This window comes from Melopsittacus undulatus, chromosome 3 (genome assembly GCF_012275295.1).
Source record: "Melopsittacus undulatus isolate bMelUnd1 chromosome 3, bMelUnd1.mat.Z, whole genome shotgun sequence".
Lineage (NCBI taxonomy): Eukaryota > Metazoa > Chordata > Aves > Psittaciformes > Psittaculidae > Melopsittacus > Melopsittacus undulatus.
Genome location: NC_047529.1, coordinates 81046086 through 81066343, shown reverse-complemented (window position 1 = coordinate 81066343; position 20258 = coordinate 81046086). Strand labels below are relative to the sequence as shown.

The 20258-nt window shown below is 36.9% G+C and overlaps 1 protein-coding gene across 6 annotated transcripts in view; it reads left to right on the top strand.

Annotated features, from left to right (window-relative positions):
- STXBP5 (syntaxin binding protein 5) overlaps positions 1-19062 on the top strand; it is a 109848-nt gene extending 90786 nt beyond the window's left edge. For 4 of the 6 annotated variants that reach the window (XM_034060430.1, XM_034060433.1, XM_034060431.1 and 1 more), the window contains 7 exons: positions 899-949; positions 5276-5515; positions 6963-7332; positions 10917-11082; positions 11850-11961; positions 12777-12997; positions 13497-19062. In XM_034060430.1, the coding sequence (XP_033916321.1) occupies positions 899-949; positions 5276-5515; positions 6963-7332; positions 10917-11082; positions 11850-11961; positions 12777-12997; positions 13497-13538 (1202 nt within the window). In that variant the 3' untranslated portion in view covers positions 13539-19062. The remainder of the gene's footprint in view (positions 1-898; positions 950-5275; positions 5516-6962; positions 7333-10916; positions 11083-11849; positions 11962-12776; positions 12998-13496) is intronic. The other 2 variants (XM_034060436.1, XM_034060435.1) reach the window with 1 other exon arrangement.
- The last annotated feature ends 1196 nt before the right edge of the window (positions 19063-20258 follow it).

The following is a 20258-nucleotide window of genomic DNA, read 5'->3' as shown; positions in this document are numbered from 1 at the left end:
GGAAGTGTTACCTTTAGAGGATAGTGAAGAATTAGTTGCTGTATCAGAATTCAAGCCTGTGGCTGAGAATAGATTCAGTCTATCCCTGGTGTACTAGTTAAGCGACATCAAAATTATTCCTTCTCTGGTAATTGTTAAAAAAAGGATAGAAGATGGCTATATGGCTACTAGTTTACTGGTTACTTTTATTTTAGCAGTATTGTTAGTATTGTACTGCATTTGAAATTTTCCAAGGAAGGGATGAGTTCAAGTTACTTTTTTTTTTTTTTTTTTTTTTTGCTTCAGCAATATTATCAGAATTATACTATTTTTGTTTACAGTATTGCAAGTGTTTTTATGCAGCTGACTTTATAATTATTCTTTATAACATATTCATTCTTCTAAGGTTGCAGGTTGCATCTCAGATTACTAACTTTTTACACATGTTCATTAATGTTTTAGCATAATTAAAAGTTCATCTTTTCTCTGTTTTCAGTATCTCAAGTTTGATCAGGAAGTAGTGCAGTAGAAAAGAGGATGGGATGCTAACTTTACATAAATTTATGTGCATGTTCTTGCAATAGCCATGAGTCTGTATTCTGTCCTCACACCTGAAGAGATAAAACTTGAGGCCGAGCCAAAGCAAAATTCATCCGATCCAACAAGTTCTGCTTGAAGCCTGAGGAAAAATGAAACTTGGCAAAAGTCATAAAATTGTATTTGGGGATTTCGGTATCTTCCAGGTTTTACTTTGCACTCCTCCCTTGTGGAAGTGAGGCCCTGCTTTAGTAGAAATACTGTTAAGTACTTCAGTTAATGTAATAAACAATGATACATAACGTATTGGGGAAGAAGCAAATAAAGGCCAGCAGAATCATGTTTATTCTTTTTTAAAAAAAAGATATACTTCACTTTTCAGCAAAGATGTCCAGGAAGCTAAGTTTGCCAACTGAGTTAAAGCCTGATTTAGGTAAGTTTACATAGTTGATATTATATTTACTGTTTTACAGAATGTGGGTACATTAGTATCCTAAATCATGTATACTATTGTGACTTTGTTATATTTATCTGAAGTGTAGAACTAAAATTTTAATTCCACTCTTTATGGGGGCTCTCAGGTGCAAAAGGTTATTCCTGTCATCATAAGGTAAGCCTCCAGTCCTTGTACATGGCTTATAGCACTTTCGTCATAGTTTTGGGGCATCTGTCACTCACTTTATCAGTAGTGTTATGATAGTAAAAGCATGACTAAGCAGATAATGGAGATTGATGCCTGTTTAAAACCATCTGATACATTTTAAATTGAAAAAATAAGTATCTAAGAATAATAAGATATGTTGAGTTCTAATCAATAAACAGATGTGCATAGTTGTACAAATGTTAATTGTCTTGTGACCGCTCTGTCTAAAGGAAAATAATAATATCCAAGCTGTTTGCATGGATGACCTGTCTGAGAATTTAATTTTTCTTGAAACAGCACAGTAACTTTTTATATAAGCAGTTCAGTTGTGAAGTCTATAGTACTAAAGGTCATTATACTGCACAATGGAAATAGCATAAAAATGAGTAGACTTATGATTTTATTTTTAGTACTTTTACTGCCAGCTTGAAGACCAGATCCGGCTCCCCTGGCTTGTTCCCTAAAGTTGATGGGGGACAGTTGTAGACCTACAACAGTAGATGCAGTCTGAATGTGAAAGTTGCTTTCTGCCTGCCATGGCTTGTTTCCCCTTGTGCAGCAGGATAGCTGCCACAACCCCAGCAGAAGATAGACCCCAATCAGACTGGCAGCTGCAGGACTGTGTATCTGACAACTGCTGCTGTGAGCAAGGAAAGAGTCCATGGTGCTGGGATATCCTGAAACTGAGTTAGACCACCCTGACTTACAATTTACCATTACAGCTTGCTTCACTCAGGGAAATGTGAAGTTGGAAGGAATCCTCAGAGATCCTTTAATCCATTGCTATGGCAAGGATCCAGATATCTGATAGTTTAACCTCTCGTCCATTCATAAGCCTCCAATAAATAAGTTTTTAGAAAAAACCTAGACAGTTCCAGTGTTTTATAGTCAGACAAATTTCCTGTTACTTAATCAATCTTTCTTGCTTCCACATTAACTTTTCCAAGTCCTTTCCACAATGAACAGGGATAACACGTGCCCCCTATCTTTTTTTTTTTTTAAGCTGTCTTACACTGTTGGAAGCTGTTATCAAATCTCTTATCATCATCTTTGCAGATTTTTCTTACAAAATTCAGTCCTTTCTTAGGTTGTGATGTCTAAATCTAGGATGGCTTCTGTTAATCTCCTCTGGTCTTGGAATTTTTCCTCATCTTCCTAAATCTCTTGCTTAGAGGGATTTAACTGTGGCCTAGTTGGCACAAAAGAGCAGAAATATTTATCTTTTCAATATGTTTTTGTTCTTCCTCACTGTGTTTACTAATTGTTTAGAGATGATTGCAGTGCAGGGTGATTTTTCGCAAGCTGGAATGCGTTTTTATTTAAATATTACCCAATTCGTTCTAATTCTACTGTTGTTTTACTCCCAGTTCTTTGACAGTAGTACGTACTTAGAAGTGTTCTTTATTTCCTAATGAAGACTGGAAAAAAAGAGAATGCTAAGAGCATTTTCCAATCCTGAAAGTTTTGGCATTTTCTTCATAATTTAATGTTTGCTGTTCCTTCTACTGAAATAATGCTTCGGGGTTGGTTTTGGTTGTTTGGGGTTTTTTGTTTGGGGTTTCGGGTGTTTTGGGTTTTTTTTGTCATCACACTGAATCATACAAAATAGCTTGTACCTTCCAAATTGCAACAGCCTTTGACTGGTTTTACTTGACTTTTCATATGTGTGGATATCTGCACTTAGATGCTTCATTTTTTTCTGTGTAAAAATTCTTCCAGGTTTTCAGGCCTGTAAATAAATTCCTTAGGCAATTATCATTTTCTTTATTTAGTTTATTTTATTTCTGTCTTTTCTCGTAGTGGGAAAGCTTTTGCACAGTGTTCTTCAAAGATTGTCAGCTTGCTTGGGGGTTTGGTTTTTTGTTTGCTTGTTTGTGTTTGGTTTTGGTTTGTTTGTTTTTTTATTTTGGGGGGGGGGGTTGTTGCTGTTGTTGGGTTTTAGTTTGGGTTGGGTTTTTTTGTTGGTTTGGTTTTTGTTTGGGTTTTTTTTTTTTTCACTTATGTGGTCATATCTCCTGGCTCAAGGAGACAACTGAACTACCTTTCTCCAAAGTTCATTATGCTTATCATTTTCTCTCCCTTTCTTTCCATAGCTCCTTGAATCTACTTGTCCATGATCTCATTTTTTTCAGATCACTTTTCTGCCTTTAGATCTTTAACCTATCTCTTTGCCTCCCCAAATATCCAAGACAAAAATCTAAATATATGTGCTTCTGTATTTATCCTCTACTTCTTAAAACAGCAGTTATCTTGACCATTCTCTAGTCTGCATTGTACCATTGCTTTTCAGCATCATAATCCAGGTGATTAAGGTACCCTTACCACTAGGTCCTATCCTTTTGGTTTATTTATCTTTGCATCCTTCTAATGAAATGGTGTGTAATGGGTCATCACACTGTTGTTCCTTCCTCTTCATCTGAAACTAACCTGTTAAAAAACCCACATAGATTCTTTATTGATATCAGGATAAATAATATGCACTAAAGCAGTTACACAGATGAGTTGTTCCCTCTCCACAATGCCCGTATTGTCTGGAAAATTAATTTTTATTATTTTTTTCCTGTCCATTCCAATCCTGGAATACATACACATGCTCTTCAAATACTCAACTGGATGCAACTCAATGAATGCACATTGAATTTTATGCCTTTTGCGGTTAATGTATGATTATATTCACATTGCTTAATCCATGTCAGAGCTGAAAAATCTTTGCTAGTAAATATTCAAGCCTGAAGAAACAAACATTTTAAGATGTTGTGGTCATACAAAGAATTATAAAAGCAAATTATGTTTTTCATTGGTTGACTTCAGATTTGTTTTTTCCTTTAATGTGGAAACCTAAGATATCAACATCTGAGTGATTGGTCTAGTTTCTTTCAGTAATCCATGTTTTACATTTGGCAGCTAAAATTCAGCAGGACAATAATTTTTCTGTCCATTTCAAATGAGACAAATCTAAGACAGATTGTTTGTGCTGAGTAGATGTCTGTATTTAGTAATTTGAAATCTAGTTTGTATGCTTTTCAAATGCATATTAGGTGTTCTTTCTTCATAGTGGAAACAATCTAGTAGAATTAGTATAGTGCTACTTCCAGAAAGTATGTGGGTAAATGTTATTCTTCAGCCCTTAATCCTCCTTTAAAGACGTCAATCACATTTTTACCTGACAAAGATCCAGAACAGTAACTTCCTTTTTCAAAGTCATGATAAATATTTCATCAAACTTCTACAGTAAGGGTTGTCTTATGCTAAAATTTTGGAATGATGAGTGAAGGAAGTGAAGGATTAATTCTTGAATGCACAGATAAATTCACACATGCTGTTTTGTTAAGCATCACCTCACATTCAGAGAGCATACAGCTAAATGGAGCAACATATGTACTGGCTTGAGCTTTTGTTAATGTTACGATTCATTCTCTATTACAATAACATTATTTGCTAAGCAGTGAGCAGGATAACCTGAAAGGTTTTAATGCAATTTCTGTGACTAGGTACAGTATTCAGAATGGAAATCTTCAGTTTTGCATACCTGTGTCAGGTGGCATTTGGTAGCATTTGAAGTTTCTCTTCCTAAAAGTTTGGGTATGTAAAAATAACCTGTCTGGCCACCTCCATACAGTTTTCTAAAGCGGGACAGTATTATCTTGAGTCATTATTGGTTGCATGTTACTCTGCTGTCTGGATATTGCTGCACTTCTTAAAGTAAAACAGTTGTGTCTTCTCGAGATTACTCAACCATGTTCCATGGAAGCCAGTATTTCTTAATCTGATCAATGAACTAATTGGCAGAGAGGTTTGTAATTCAGTTTTTATAAAGGAGAAGTCCTGTTTAGTTTTTATTCTCTGTTCCAAGAAGACGGAAACACAGTTAACATGACAATTGCCTAATGGCAACCTCTGCAAAAAAAGACTGGGCCCTTAATATTCAGGGTAGTGTTAAAAATGGGGCCAAAAGGAAATATGATTGAGGAAGAATACAGGACTGACTATAGAAAGGTAGTCAGTATATACTTCATGCTAAAGAAAAAAAACAAAAAGCAAAAAACCACAAGGTTCTGAATTCTCTTAAACCCTGCATTTTGCCATTCTTTTTAATTAATACTGATTTATTTTCAGATGTCAAAGACAACTCTTTCAGTCGATCCCGGAGTTCTAGTGTAACTAGCATTGATAAAGAGTCACGTGAGGCAATTTCAGCTCTCCATTTCTGTGAGACTTTCACAAGAAAGAATGATACATCACCTTCCCCTTGCCTGTGGGTTGGGACCACGCTGGGTACAGTGCTTGTTATTGTACTGAACTTACCCCCAGGAGGAGAACAAAGACTTCTTCAGCCAGTAATTGTTTCTCCTAGTGGTACGTACAAAGCAAATGGGATAAAGTATACTTTGATAATGTTTTGTTGCCATTCCTCATAATTTTATAAGGAAACTGTTTTTCTTAATAATGGATTAATTGAGAGTTAATATATCCACCATTAATATAGCTACCAAGGTTAACAATTTAGATTGGTTACTTAATTACTAATGTTTTAAAGTTGTGAAATTGAAGCTATGATATCATATAATATAAAACACCACTTAAGTGTATACTTGCTGAGAAAAGCATGTTTGCTGACCTTAATATAGTTCCTGGTAATCGTTAAAGAGAGATAGGATAAGAGATGAATGTTTTAAATGCTTAATCTATTGCTTTTCTAGTCATGAGGTAGGAGACTTTGAGCTTCCCTGCATCATAAAAAGGGAATGCAAGTTAAGGGTTGTATATTGAACAACTAGCTTTAATTAGTGATTAAATATTCTTTTGAATTGCGGTGGGAGGTCTTCTATCTTGTTTTTCTGATAGACAGCAACTGATTCAGTTGCAATTATGTATTAATGGTTTGCTGAATATGCTGTTAGGCGTAGAGTTAGCTTTCCTGCTACAACTGTCTTATGCAGAATGTACTGCTGTGTTCTGCTTTGCTCTCACAGATGGATCAGGACATGCAAATGGTAATGCTATATGATTGACATAGTGATTAGGAGTAGTGTGGCCTCTAGGCTATATGTGTGATTTGTGCTTCTCAAGTATGGTATTGGCAGCAGTATTCAGATTTCCTAAAATAGTAAAGGCAATGCTGCAGATTGGATAGTATGTTTTATCTCTGGATCTGCAGCATAAGCATTAGAAGATACTGCTATGTGTATGATTTTTTGTGTGCACTTAGCAAATGTTTGTGGTTTTACTTGCGTGTAAACAAGTAAACTAAGAAATTTATTAGCTTAATATTTCATCTGCGCAGACAGTGGCTTAAACAGTAAGGAGAGAAAACTTCTTTTTCATTTTATGCTAGAGAAATGGATTTAAGCAGAAGCTGCAGGGCAAAAAAAAAAATCCTGTGTGTTGTTTCTGAACCTGTCTATACTGAAGAAAAAAAACGGGCTCACCTTTGACTAATGACATTTATATCAACCATGCTATGTCCTCCTCAGAGAATGAAATGAGTTGCATTTGTGCCACTGAACTTGAAAACAAATATGCATTCCAGCTTGGCACTCTTAATAAATGTGTACATTTCCATTGAAATTAACAGAGGAGTATGCATACACTTAACCCTTGAAAACGGGTTTACCATTTTCTTGAATGCCTACATGCTCTTAAATGTGCTTCACTGATCTGAAGGTTTTGGTGTGTTGTTTTGCTACAGAGGCAAGCCTATATTCTTGTTTCTTTTCATTGTGCTAGCTTCTAAAGAAATATTCTGTAGCTGAAAGGTAATTTAGAACTGTTTTAGAAATGCACTCCATTTCTTTTTTTCTAGGAACCATCCTGAGGCTAAAAGGGGCAATCTTGAGAATGGCTTTTCTGGATACAACAGGATCTTTGGTCCCACCAGCACATGAGCCCTGGAGAGAACACAATGTTCCTGAAGATAAAGATGAAAAAGATAAATCGAAAAAGCGACGACCTGTCTCAGTGTCCCCCTCTTCCTCTCAGGAAATAAGTGAAAACCAATATGCAGTGATATGTTCAGAAAAGCAAGCAAAAGTTATCTCACTGCCATCCCAGAACTGTATTTATAAACAAAACATAACAGAGACTTCTTTTGTTCTTCGTGGAGACATAGTATCATTGAGTAACAGTATCTGCCTTGCATGTTTCTGTGCCAATGGACATATTATGACTTTTAGGTAAGACTAGTTTGATAATAACTTAAATATTAAAAAAAGGTCTTCTGCTAGATAAAACGCTTCCTTTTCCATAAGGATGTGATCTAAAAAAAGATAAATGTACATTCACCCAGTTTTGATAAACCTCTAACACTTGAGCCTGCATAATTTTGATTATGCATTCCTGTTAGTTATGCCTTTAACACATGAGAGCGCTTACAAGTTTAGGAGCTACCCTGATTTAAGAGAGAGATCCAAATGTATGATACAGGTCCATGAGTTGAAGAAGCTTGTCTTACAGGTGAATTTATTCCCTAATGGAAAAAAACTGCCTTGAGTTAAGCTTTCAACTGGTACCTGACCATAACTCATATTTTTGTGCAACTGTTTGCATCACGCTGATGCCTCAAGCTTATTGTTTTGTTGTGTAGCTTGTTCCTGTCTTAAATGCCTGAAATTCAAGCCATAGAGGCAAGATTAATTGCTTGCAGTTGTAGTATAGTAGTATAATAGTATATATTGCCAACCAGATTCTGGGCTGCATCAAGAGTGTTCAGCAGGTCAAGGGAGGTGATTTTCCCCATCTGCTCTGCTCTTGTGAGACCCCACTTAAAGCACTATGTTCAGCTCTGGGGCCCCCAACATAAGGAGGATGTGGACCTGTTGGATTGTGTCCAGAAGGCTACAAACATGATCAGAGGGCTGGAGCACCTCTGCTATGAAGACAGGCTGATAGAGTTGTGCCAGTTAAACCTGGAGAAGAGAAGGCTCCAGGGAAACGTTAGAGCAGCCTTCCAGTACCTAAAGGGGGCCTGCCAGAAAGCCACAGAGGGTCTTCTTACAAGGACATGTTGTGACAGGGGTACAAGGAGATAGATTTAGATTAGGTATTAGGAAGAACCTCACTATGAGGGTGGTGAGACATCAGAACAAGTTGCCCAGAGAAGCTGTGGCTGGCCAGTCCCTGGAATTGCAAGGGGCTTGAAACTCGATAATCTTTCAGGTACATTGTAGGGAAGTTGAACTTCCACGGATTAGCTCTATTTCATAAAAAATAATTGCTGTTGGTTATAGGACTTAATGTTCTGCCTGTGTAAAGCTGGCAGAGGATTGTATCACACCCAAGATGCCCAATACTTATCTACTGATACATGTTGAGATGGGACTTAAGATTCTGCTACAGATTTGGTTGATACTATGAAAATGCTATCATGGATGTCATGTTTGTCCTATCTGTTCTATGGGTTTTGTGTTTTGTATTAAAGCTATAAGGATGTTTTATGTTTCCATCAGTCTGAAGCAAAGCACTCCCCTGTTACTAACTTACTCTTGGGAATATTCTTAGTTTTGACACTTGCATGGCAGAAGTGTTGTGTCTGGGGAACATGCTTATAAGAGAATATTGCTTTTTATTTCTTGCTTGTAGAATTTGCATCCGAAGTCATGTTACCAGTTCTCCTTTGTTTTGTTTGTCATACATGAAGTTTCCTGCTAAGAGGCAATTCAAAATTAGTAAAATACAAATTTAACATTTAGAAATCTCAGTAACATTAAAAAAAAAAAACAAAACAAACCAAAACCACTGTTGCAATTACAGTCAGCTTCTTCATTGCTTCCGACTTCATTTTGCCCCTTTACTGCCTTTTTTTACTTTCTAGAATTGATAATATTAATGGAGATGGTTTCTGCAGCAAAATCTGCTTAATGTAGTGTTGACACATTTGCACTAATCTGTTGTAAATCATGGAGGGAAGGAATGCCATCCAGAGGGACCTTGACACACTTGTGAGGTGGGCTGATGCCAACCTCATGAAGTTTAACCATGCCAAGTGCAAGGTCCTACACCTGGGTCGGAGCAACCCCAGGCACAGCTACAGGTTGGGCAGAGAAGAGATTCAGAGCAGCCCTGCGGAGAAGGACTTGGGGGTGTTGGTCAGTGAGAAAATGAACATGAGCCGGCTTCAGTGTTCGCTTGCAGCCCAGAAAGCCAACCGTATTCTGGGCTGCATCAAAAGGAGCGTGACCAGCAGGTCCAAGGAGGTGATCCTGCCCCTCTACTCTGCTCTCGTGAGACCTCACTTGGAGTACTGTGTGCAGTTCTGGTGCCCTCAACATAAAAAGGACATGGAACTGTTAGAACAAGTCCAGAGGAGGGCCACAAGGATGATCAGGGGACTGGAGCACTACCCGTATGAGGACAGGCTGAGAAAGTTGTGGCTGTTCAGCCTGGAGAAGAGAAGGCTGTGTGGAGACCTCATAGCAGCCTTCCAGTATCTGAAGGGGGCCTATAGGGATGTTGGGGAGGGACTATTCATTAGGAACTGTAGTGATAGGACAATGGGTAACGGGTTGAAACTGAAACAGGGGAAGTTTAGCTTGGATATAAGGAAGAAATTCTTTACTGTAAGGGTGGTGAGGTACTGGAATGCATTGCCCAAGGAAGTTGTGAATGCTCCAACCCTGACAGTGTTCAAGGCCAGGTTGGACAGAGCCTTGAGTGACATGGTTTAGTGTGAGGCATTTCTGCCCATGGCAGGATGGTTGGAACTAGATGATCTTTATAAGGAAGAAATTCTTTACTGTTAGGGTGGTGAGGCACTGGAATGGGTTGCCCAGGGAGGTAGTGAATGCTCCATCCCTGGCAGTGTTCAAGACCAGGTTGGATGAAGCCTTGGGTGGCATGGTTTAGTGTGAGGTGTCCCTGCCCATGGCAGGGGGGTTGGAACTAGATGATCTTGAGGTCCTTTCCAATCCTAACTATTCTATGATTCTATGATCTTACAGCCCTTTCCAACCCTAACTATTCTATAATTCTGTGTTTTTACAAAAATTTCATAAGGGCCATTTTTGAGACAGTGGTTTATTTTTGGTTCTATTTATCAAGACATTAGGTATTTAGTCACTTCTTACTTGCATTTATTATTACTTTGAGAAAGAGGAATGTTTGATAGCAAGAGCGTTGTTAAAGCCTGAGTGTGCTATGTCTGGCCTTCAGTAGCTGGATGCAGTAAGTACTGCAGTTACATGTACAGATTCAGAAAATACAAGGTAAGCAAACTTTGTTTCGAGGACTTCCTCTTATATATGCAGTCAGACAAAAAAAGTGGACATAATTAATAAGTTTTTTTGAAGATACCTCATTCTGTTTTCCTTTGAAAGCACAACCCTGTGTATTTCCAAGTGTTCTTAAAGAGAGATCTTTTAGAATGGTATTTTTAGTCAAAGATAAGTTTTTCACCTGAGAGAAAAGGCAGGATGTTGAATTATGAAATTATGTTAGATATTTATCAAAATACTTTGTTATTAACTATTGAATAATGCTTTAAAATTAATCTGATTTACACACTCAGGATATCATTTCAGTGATACTTTTAAACACATCTGTGATGCACTTGTTTAAATTTCACTTTTAAGGTGCTACTTTGGAGAGTCTCATTTATGTTTCGAGATATGTTGTAATCGCATTAAATGATACGCTGTTTGTATGGTATTTATGGAGATAGTGAAGAGAAAAATTATGTATTATGGTGTAAAAATTAGTAATTTGATCTAATAATAGAAAATCCTGCTATATTTAATGGGACTTTTTGATTCTTTTTCTTTAGTTTGCCAAGTTTAAGGCCATTGCTGGATGTATATTACCTGCCACTCACCAATATGCGGATAGCCAGAACATTCTGCTTCACCAATAATGGACAAGCACTCTATCTTGTATCACCAACGGAAATACAGAGGCTCACCTACAGTCAAGAAACATGTGAAAATCTTCAGGTAATGAATTAAAAAATAGTTTTCTTAGATATACTCTGAGGTTCTTGGTTATGGATTCATGATGTTTACATTAATTTGTTGTAAAGCTTTGGCTTTTGAGCTTTGGATTTGGTTTTCCCTCAGTGTAGAGTCTGATTGAGGATGAAGCACTTCTACTCTTGAATTTACTGTTTCATCCATCCTTTTGTGTTTCAAACAGCTTCTTAAAATTCCCTTTTTGATCAATGGGAAATTTCCTTGCTCAACATGCACAGTTAACAAAATCTTCCTTGTTTAGTTGATGCTGGTGGATGTGCATGCTGACAAAACTGGAGAATGCTATCTTGGGATACTTTAAGAAAGCTATTCTATTTCAGGGGTATTAACATTAAAGACTCTCACCATGCTCCAGCTTGCAAGTTGTATAGAATACTGAAACAGCAGAGATGCAGTCTGTAAGGGCTCCCATGGTACTGCACAGGATTATTTGTAGGTATAATATGAACAGAACAAGATCAGGAGTGTTGCCCAAAATACAGCTTTACTTGAACCTGTTTCTTCACTACAGAATTACATGAGCTGTAAACCTGCAACTATCAGATGGATAGTTTGGACAGATTTCTAAATGTGTTTTTATTTTATATTTCCTAAGTTGCCTTGCAAAGGCAGATGCCTATTAAAGCATGTTAATTTTGAAGTTCAAATCCACAAAGTTTGCTCCTTAAAGAATATTCCATTAATTTGTGTGTGGAATAATGTATGCTTTGTTGTGTCTCTTCATTGTAAAGGAAATGTTGGGTGAGCTCTTCACTCCTGTAGAAACACCAGAAGCACCAAACAGAGGGTTCTTTAAAGGCCTGTTTGGAGGTGGGGCACAGTCACTCGACAGAGAAGAACTCTGTAAGTTTCTTGTATTCATTATTTTTCTGGTACTTCTGTCTAAGGAAGCCAGTGATCCTTGAGAAACATATTAACCTGTGATAATAGAACACTACAATTGCAGAGAGGAGAGTAACAAAAGGGATGACAAATACTTTTTCATAGCTTTTGTGTTGTACACCTTACCAAAAGATCAGAAATGCTTGGTACTGTTTCTTCACAGGCTCCTTTACCTCATTTATTCAGGAGTAGGTTATAAAACAAGAAGTGGGACAACTGATGTTATTTTTATTCATCTTTATGGAATACATAGTACTGACCATGGTATTTCTTAATCCTGTTAAACTGAAAGGGGCTGGTCCTGGAGAGCACTATGCTGGATAGTGAGAAAATTAAAACTCCATCTTACTTCAGTGCATTTGCTAGATTCTTTTTCCTCATTTGACTTATGTAGAGATGCCTTAGCAAGCACAAGAATAGAATGGTATGATAGTTCAGTTCAGCTGTGTTGCTAAAAACCACATCACCAGCACAGTTCTGTTGATGACTGATGTCAGCGCTGTTGAGAAGTTTTAATTTCACACTTGAGCTGTGGAAAGGTTATTGTTTTATAACCTGTCTGGAAAACTTGGAAATATGTGTGAAAATCTTAATTTTATTAAATAATGTCTAGTAGTATTGAGTAGTGAGTACTGCTAGTAGTCATGCCTATGATTAGGTTTTTGGTGTCCATGCAAAGAAATGTCACCTCTCTATAAACTAGTTACATTGGTGTTTGTGTATTAATGGTAGAAAACCTCACTATTGTGTTCTTGCTGCTTTGTAAATGCCTCTAGTTGGAGAATCAGCAGCTGGGAAGGCATCAAGGAGTCTTGCCCAGCATATTCCAGGGCCTGGGGGTATTGAAGGTGTCAAAGGAGCAGCATCTGGTGTAGTTGGTGAACTAGCACGAGCCCGGTTGGCACTAGATGAAAGAGGACAGAAACTAGGAGAACTGGAAGAGAAAACTGCAGCTATGCTTTACAGTGCTGATTCTTTCTCTAAACATGCTCATGAGGTGAGTCTGTTACATGTTATGCTGAACATTAATCTTATTCTTTATCAAATACATATAAGCTTTGCAAGTAACCAGTTTATGCAAAGGCATGTCAGAAGTACATAAAGGGAATGAACTAACATGGATAAAGAACTTATTAGATCTGTTTTACCTATCAATTATTACTCCTAATAATTAAATATTAATTAAAATAGCTTTGCCTTGTGGCACATTGGTCTAGAGCATACACTCTGAGTGATATGTAGACTTCCAAAAGTGCATCTTAATTCCCATTACTGAGGTATAATTAATTTTGAGGCCAAATCATCAGCAGTGATGCTACCATTTGAAAATTCATCATGCTAAATCCTTGCTGTTCACCAAAGTTGTTGTGCTTTTGAGACACTTCATTAAAGTCCCTTTTCTCATACTGCTTTATAAGCATATTATTTGTTTGTATCATTGTACTTTTTGGTACGTTTTAGAAACAGTAATTAGAAATTGTTTTTTGCTTTTTCAGATGATGTTGAAGTACAAAGACAAGAAGTGGTACCAATTCTGATGAGCTCATCAATTACATCTGTTTAATTTTGTCCTGATGGAAAAATCTTGGGTTTTCATTAATTTTGGCAGGACCATTGAAAATTAAAGGAGTATTCATCATTGGATACTGTGTTTCCTAGCACAAATCACACACTGTTTTACCTCAGTCGTGGCATTAACTGAGGAGCTTTATATTTAAAAGAAACACACACAAAAAGCAAACTTGAGTGTTTCTTATTCTTGAGTGATTAGCTGAGAGTTGGAATAGAGAAGGTAACCAGAACATGTGGAAAAGAGGGTAAAAGTTAAAATGTAGTGTGAGATGGGCAGGGGCAATGCAGGGTCAATCCTGTGTTAATATTTCATATGCCAAAAGTTTTTGTGCTATTGTAATTGCTGCCAGTGTTATACCCTCCTGTGAGGAGAGGCAATAAATCGGGGGTCCAAGAGCTGGAATAAAGTTGTTTGTCTTGCTGGAAGGTAGCTGACTTACACTTACCCTCTCTAGGACTCACTATATTTACCATTATTGCTGAGGAAGAGTTTGCTGTCACTTCTTTCGTCAGGAAAGCTGGAAGCTTGGAAGATGTCTTGTTGAAAATTGTATACATAGTTGACTTGTGCATAGTCTTTTCTTCGGCCCCTGATCTAGTATTCTTGTATTCACATCCTATTCTGTGAAGTGGAAAACAAGAGAAAACACAATTTTTGCATTAAAAAAGTCAAGTGAATAATATGACTGGAATGTGTCATGCTGGGAGTTTTCATTTGTGTTATGTCTGTGCAATGTGAAATGTGGTAACATCTTCAGTGTGGTAAGAATACTTCAATTTCTGTTCAGTTAAATATTCTTTTTTTGCCAAAAATAGCTATTGGTTCAGTTTGTATAACATTTAGAATCGGCTGTGGGTTCCATTCATGCTGTGAATTTTTATAAATGTTTAACAGAATGTATCTTTACAGCCATTAATTAAAATAGCTGAGATAGTTTTGCTTAAAACTCAAATTCTAGATGCCCCTTTAGTCCTTTACAATGAAATCAGATAATCTTGGACTCAGGTTTTCGAAGTTTTACACTCTGTGGAGGTGCTGATGCATGAATATTGGCAAGCGTCTAATATCCTAATAGTTGTCAGTATATTGTTTAGAAAATTCCTGCTAGTACAGCTATTTTCAAGTACCTATCTTGACCCCACCCAGCACTAAAGGCAGTTGGCTAAAGCTTTGATTTAGTCTCTGAAGCAGTGTTTTCAGTGTGGGCTGTGCTAAGTATCCACTAAAACTTCAGGAATTCGTGAAATAATGGTGTGTTTGGGTAAGGTAAACAATATTGTGGAGCTAACTTGTTAATGGCTGCTGCACTTAAGCTGTAACAGTGTGAATGACAAGAGCTCTTTTTAAAAAGAGAGAATTCCTTAAGATAAATGTTTGCATTTCAAAAATATATTTAGGCGTTTTTTGTCAAAGCAGGAATAGTTACTGACTGACTTTGTTTTATAAAAGGGAGTACTTAGAAGCAGATAGATCTACGCTGTTTGAAATTATTCTTTTTGGCTTTGCTTCACCAAGCATCACATCCTTTGTGGGATTTCTGGCACATGTTCTGAATATTCCCAAAGCAAAACCTTGGTTATATTTGTATTGTTAAGTGTTGTTGCAGATACATAGATAAGGCAACCTTTCAAAACACTCAACGCATGCGAAATATTGAAGTAACTGATGGTTCCTAATGAATTTTTCAAATGAAAGGTAAATATGTTTGGGCTTTGTAGCACACACTAAATCTTCTGATTCCTTGTATAGTAACACTTAATTAAAACGGACAAGTGAATTCTGTTCTTAGTACAAGGGCATGCCATACCATGTCCACTGCTCAAAGAACAAATGAGAATGTGACAATTTGAACAAGCAGCATTATAATTTCCTTATGGCTCTGTCCCATACCTACTGAGGCAATGTTAACTCCAGTTACTTGTCTTCCCATGCAGTTTTTGCCTTTGCATGCTAACTTTTTGTGTCTAATGCATATTTAAACCAATTCCATTTTGTCAGAAATTCAGGTAGGAGAAAACTTGATGAACAGCTATCCATACCATTTCCAAAAATAAAACACCCTAGCTGACACTTACTCCCTTTGTTCTGTCACATATGTAAATTGAGATGACTTATTATTTGACATAGTGAAGGTGAACTGTGTTTCAGAGCAACAGATCCTGGAAAATTAGTCTGGTCAGGCTCTGGGGGAGATGATGGCAAAAGTACTCTTCAGCAGATCGTGGTATCAGTTCAATGGACGATGATCTTGGCTTAAAAGGGAAGCGTACTTCTCATCAAGAAACATTTTGACAACCACCAGCAAGCAAAAAAAATAAGTGGCAGTGGGAGACCATCTGCCAGTACAAGAAGAGTGTAGTGGCTTTTTTGGTATTATAAAATTTATCATAGTTGAATCTTTCTTCTGTTGCATATGTTCAGAGCATGCTTATAGATTTGAAAACTAATGATTGCTCATGAGATGAATACACAAATGGTTCTTGGTCAATAAAAGGGGCTATGTACAATTTTTGTCTAAAACGTTCCTGTTTCCTTCTCTGTGGAAGGAAAATGATCGTACACACATCGTTGCATCTTGTTCTGCTATTGGTGGTGCACCTTTTGTACAGCAAAGTATATTGAAATCCTTGGGGGGAAGCTCCCCTGTCTTTTCGCTGGCATTTTAGTTGTGTGAAACTTTTTTAGGGTGTCTGGAAAACTATAAAATAGAACTGAGCTATTACTTTTTTATTTTTATGATGGAAGTGTAAGAAACTGCTGCTACCTATCTGTTTATATGTAGTGTGTCTCATTAGGAACTGTAAACCGAAGAAGTTTTTTTTCACCTTTAGTCCTGCCAAATTGTAACTTTTGAATGCTGGTCTGTGTAAATATGTGTGTATTCCAAATATGTCTGAAAGTGTTACACCACAGGCATCTCCAGTGATTCGTTCTTCAGCAAACAGTCAGATATAAAATATAGTAATAGATAGCTGTGTTCCTTGTCTGTCGTTATGCCAATATTTTTGCCTGAGGTGGTACTTGTGTGGCAGGTGATGCTGGAAAGCTATATCCAAAGGAGGATTTTTGGAAGCAAGTTCATTTCCTCTTTTTTGCTTTCATTTGCCTTTTCTCTTTTCCGTTGTTGGCTTTTTTATTTTTTGTTGCTTACTTAATGGCACTGATCTTACCTGAACTTTTAAACTTGAATTTTTCCTGCACTTTAATTCAATCATGGTATTTTATTCCTTAATTTTGTTTCTGCATTTGTGCAGTTCAGGTTCATTATTTGTATATAAACACACATGTTCAATAAAGACTTTAGAACAGATTACTTTCAGGCACATTTGCTTATTATGTGACTATCATTTAGAATGTGTGTTTTCTTAGCAAAATATGTATATACAATATAGACTCTAATGAAAGGCACGTATCCTGTGTCAGCATTCAGTTTATAAATTACTGCAACACTGTCACATTTGTTACTAGTTACTACAATAAAATCTGTTATATTTATACATACTGCTTAAGAATATACTTTTAGTTTTAAATAATTTTTATATGTACACTTCTACCTTTAATTTTAAAAAGACTTATGTTCAACTTTTAAGTCAAAGTACTTAAAGTATGTATATTATCCATAGAAGAAGTTGTTTTAAGCTTATGAATACATTCATATCTCATATGGAGATGATAAAATTACTAAGCAATGAAAACAAATAGCCCATTTTGCTTTACAGAAACAATCATACTTATTTTTACATCCCATTTTGAACATTCTTTAACAATTCCCTAAGTAAGGAGAGGACAGATCATGCACTCAGAAATCTAATGTAATGAAAAAGTTATCTCAGTAACTGCAGTCTGTGGCCAACTGGTTTTCTATGGGTTTATTTTTTTTTTAGGTATACACATGAAAGATATTTTTCAGCTTTATTTCTTGAACTCTTAAAATTCCCCAAAACAAGTGAGGGTTATCCAATAAATAGTTTCTTTGAGTTATTAATCCTTTCATTTTCTTGATGTATTAATCTTGATTATACATCAGCTCTTTACATGTAAAACAGGAATTTTTTTTGTATACCAAACATGCATGAGAAAACACTCAGCCTATGGCTGAAGTGCCCTCTTCTTTCCTACCATGCTTTAACATAGGTGAGCACAGATAGCAGCTGGGGTCTGGTGTGGGGGAAGGTGGGCAGCACCTTGCCTCACTCACTGAGTGGCAGGGTAACCTATCAGTTGAACCTTTTCTCATTCTAGCCAATTTCTTGTATAACTACATGAATCTTTTGGGGTGGATGTTGGTAGTTTTGCTGTGACCACAAAATCTTCAAATACTTTGTAGACAGAAATTAATGCTGTTTGAGGGGAGGGAGGAAGTAAACAGAAAAAAAGGTGTGGTGTAGGTGAAAAGCTAAATTAAGCCGGGCTAATTTCTTCTTACATGTGCTAAAAAGATATGCTGTATATCATCTAATTGATTACTGTTTCAAAGCAGATGAACGTATGGTGCTTCTGGGTTCTTTTGCACCTTAAAGTTTAGGCTTGAAGAGATGGATGTTCATTTTTTAAAAGATAAAAAGGGGAAAAGAAGCAGAAATATAGAACAATCAAATGTCAGATGTCAATCAGTATTTCTTTCAGTTTTCCATGTAAAACATACAAAACGTTTAAGTCATACAACTGTAGGTTACTTTGACACTTGTTTTACCAGGCAAATAGTAATCAAAAGTTAAACTGTTTCAGTTGAAAACATGTAAGGAGTTGTATGTGGATTACCACTACTATTCAGTAATAGGTGATGCAAAGGGAGAGGGGTGGGAACATGTTTTAAATATTCCCTTTTAAAAAAGAATTGTAAATAAGCAGTACTGTGTTATTTTAGACCTGAGCTCTGCTGTCTGTAGTGGTTAGAACTAGGAAAACATGCTGCTTTCTAGTTATGCTACTGTTTCATTGTACCAGCACCATGGGGTGGGGGGAAAGGGTAAAACCAGTAAATTTCTCTAACACTGCCCCATTGTGGGTAAGCATGCTTGATGTGTAGCGGTTCCTGTTTATGTATCTCTTAGTGTGTATGTGTGTTTTCTTTCTTTCTTTTTGTTCATTGCAACTTACTCTTCAGTTACGTCTTGCTGAGCCCCACTAGCTCTTCTGAGGGTGATTACTGGAATATGCATTTTAGGTAGGGTTGCAAATCCATCTGTCTACAAATATAGTTTCATATGAACTGCAAACTGTACTGTTACAAACACAACTATGTTAGATTGCATAGAGTTATTTTACTTACATGTACTTGAACTGAACTATGTCATCATAACAAAGTTAAAAAATTAAGTATGGAATATTTTTGTAAATAAAAATACCTGTGCAGCTGGTATTTTAAATTTAAAATGTATTATACATTAATGTTTCAGAAAAAATGTTCATATATGTGTATATGAATGTGTCATTATGCTGAAGGGCTCTTGATTGGGCAAAATAAACTATTCAAATCTCTCCTGCAATGAGTGGAGCTTACTCCTTCCTATCCAGTTGTTCTCCCACTGGCCAGAGCATGCAGTGACTCCTTGTGACAAAAGGCGTTTTCATTTTGCTGAAGTTTTTGAGATGCACTTTAAAGCAAGTGGAGCAGTGTGTGCTGGAAGGACGAGCAGCCGGGCCAGTAGCAAGTACCCCCTAAGGAGCACAAAAGGTGAAATGGTTTGTCTGTGGTTATGTTCCCAAGCAGCTCTAAAACCTTCCTGAAATGTGCATCTCAGTGGTGATGATGTGAACTCCTGTTACACTTTCAAGATACCAGAAAAGTTAAGGTCATTCATTTTACACTCAGTATTATTTTTTGTGTTTTGACAGTGGTCATTAATTTAAAATCCAGGGTGTGTGGGGAGAAGAACTTAAGCTGATTTCTTTTTTCTCTCTCTGTTTTTTTTTCTTTGCCATATGCTGTATTATTTTCTTTGAGGCTCAGCTTTGTCACAGGCCAGTTTCTAGCCTGTAGTCTATTAGATTTTCTGTTTTCTGCTGTTGGGAGAGGGAGAAGGGAATGGGACTACCCAGCTTTGTAAACATGCTCTGAATGATGCAGAAATACTGAGTCTGAAGAGAGGCTGAAGAAGCAACTCATGATGTCAAATAGTAAAATATTTCAGTGCTGGTTGTTTTATTGTGTGCTTGATATAATGAGGATGTAGTTTCATTTGTGGGGAAGTCTGCTGGTTCCAGATCTCTCCTGCCTTCCTGTTCTGATTTCACACACACCCCCCAATAGCTGATAGTTATGTTTTCTGAACTTTAAGCTCTGCAGCACATGGAGCTATAAAAAAGATGATGCATTGGAATTTTAAAAAGTGCTTTACATTCAATTGAATTGGGCAGAAGACATTCAGAACCGTCATGCTGCCTCCTCCTAGAATTAGGGTTAACACCAGCTCTGGTAGTCTCTGCCATCACTATTAACACAGCAGGACTAATTCTCTCCTTATGGGGACAGAGGGACTGCACATAGTCAATAGGCTGACAAGAGGTGGGGATTTTCAGACTGAGGCTGTGAAGGGAAGGCCCTTCATTTAGTGAAAGCCAGGATCTGATGCAATCTACATAAAACTTGATCCCTTTGTACGTCATTTGTTATGATAGTTCCAGTGCCAATGTACTATAAATTCATTGAAGACCTATAGACACATCATGATATGCCCATTAG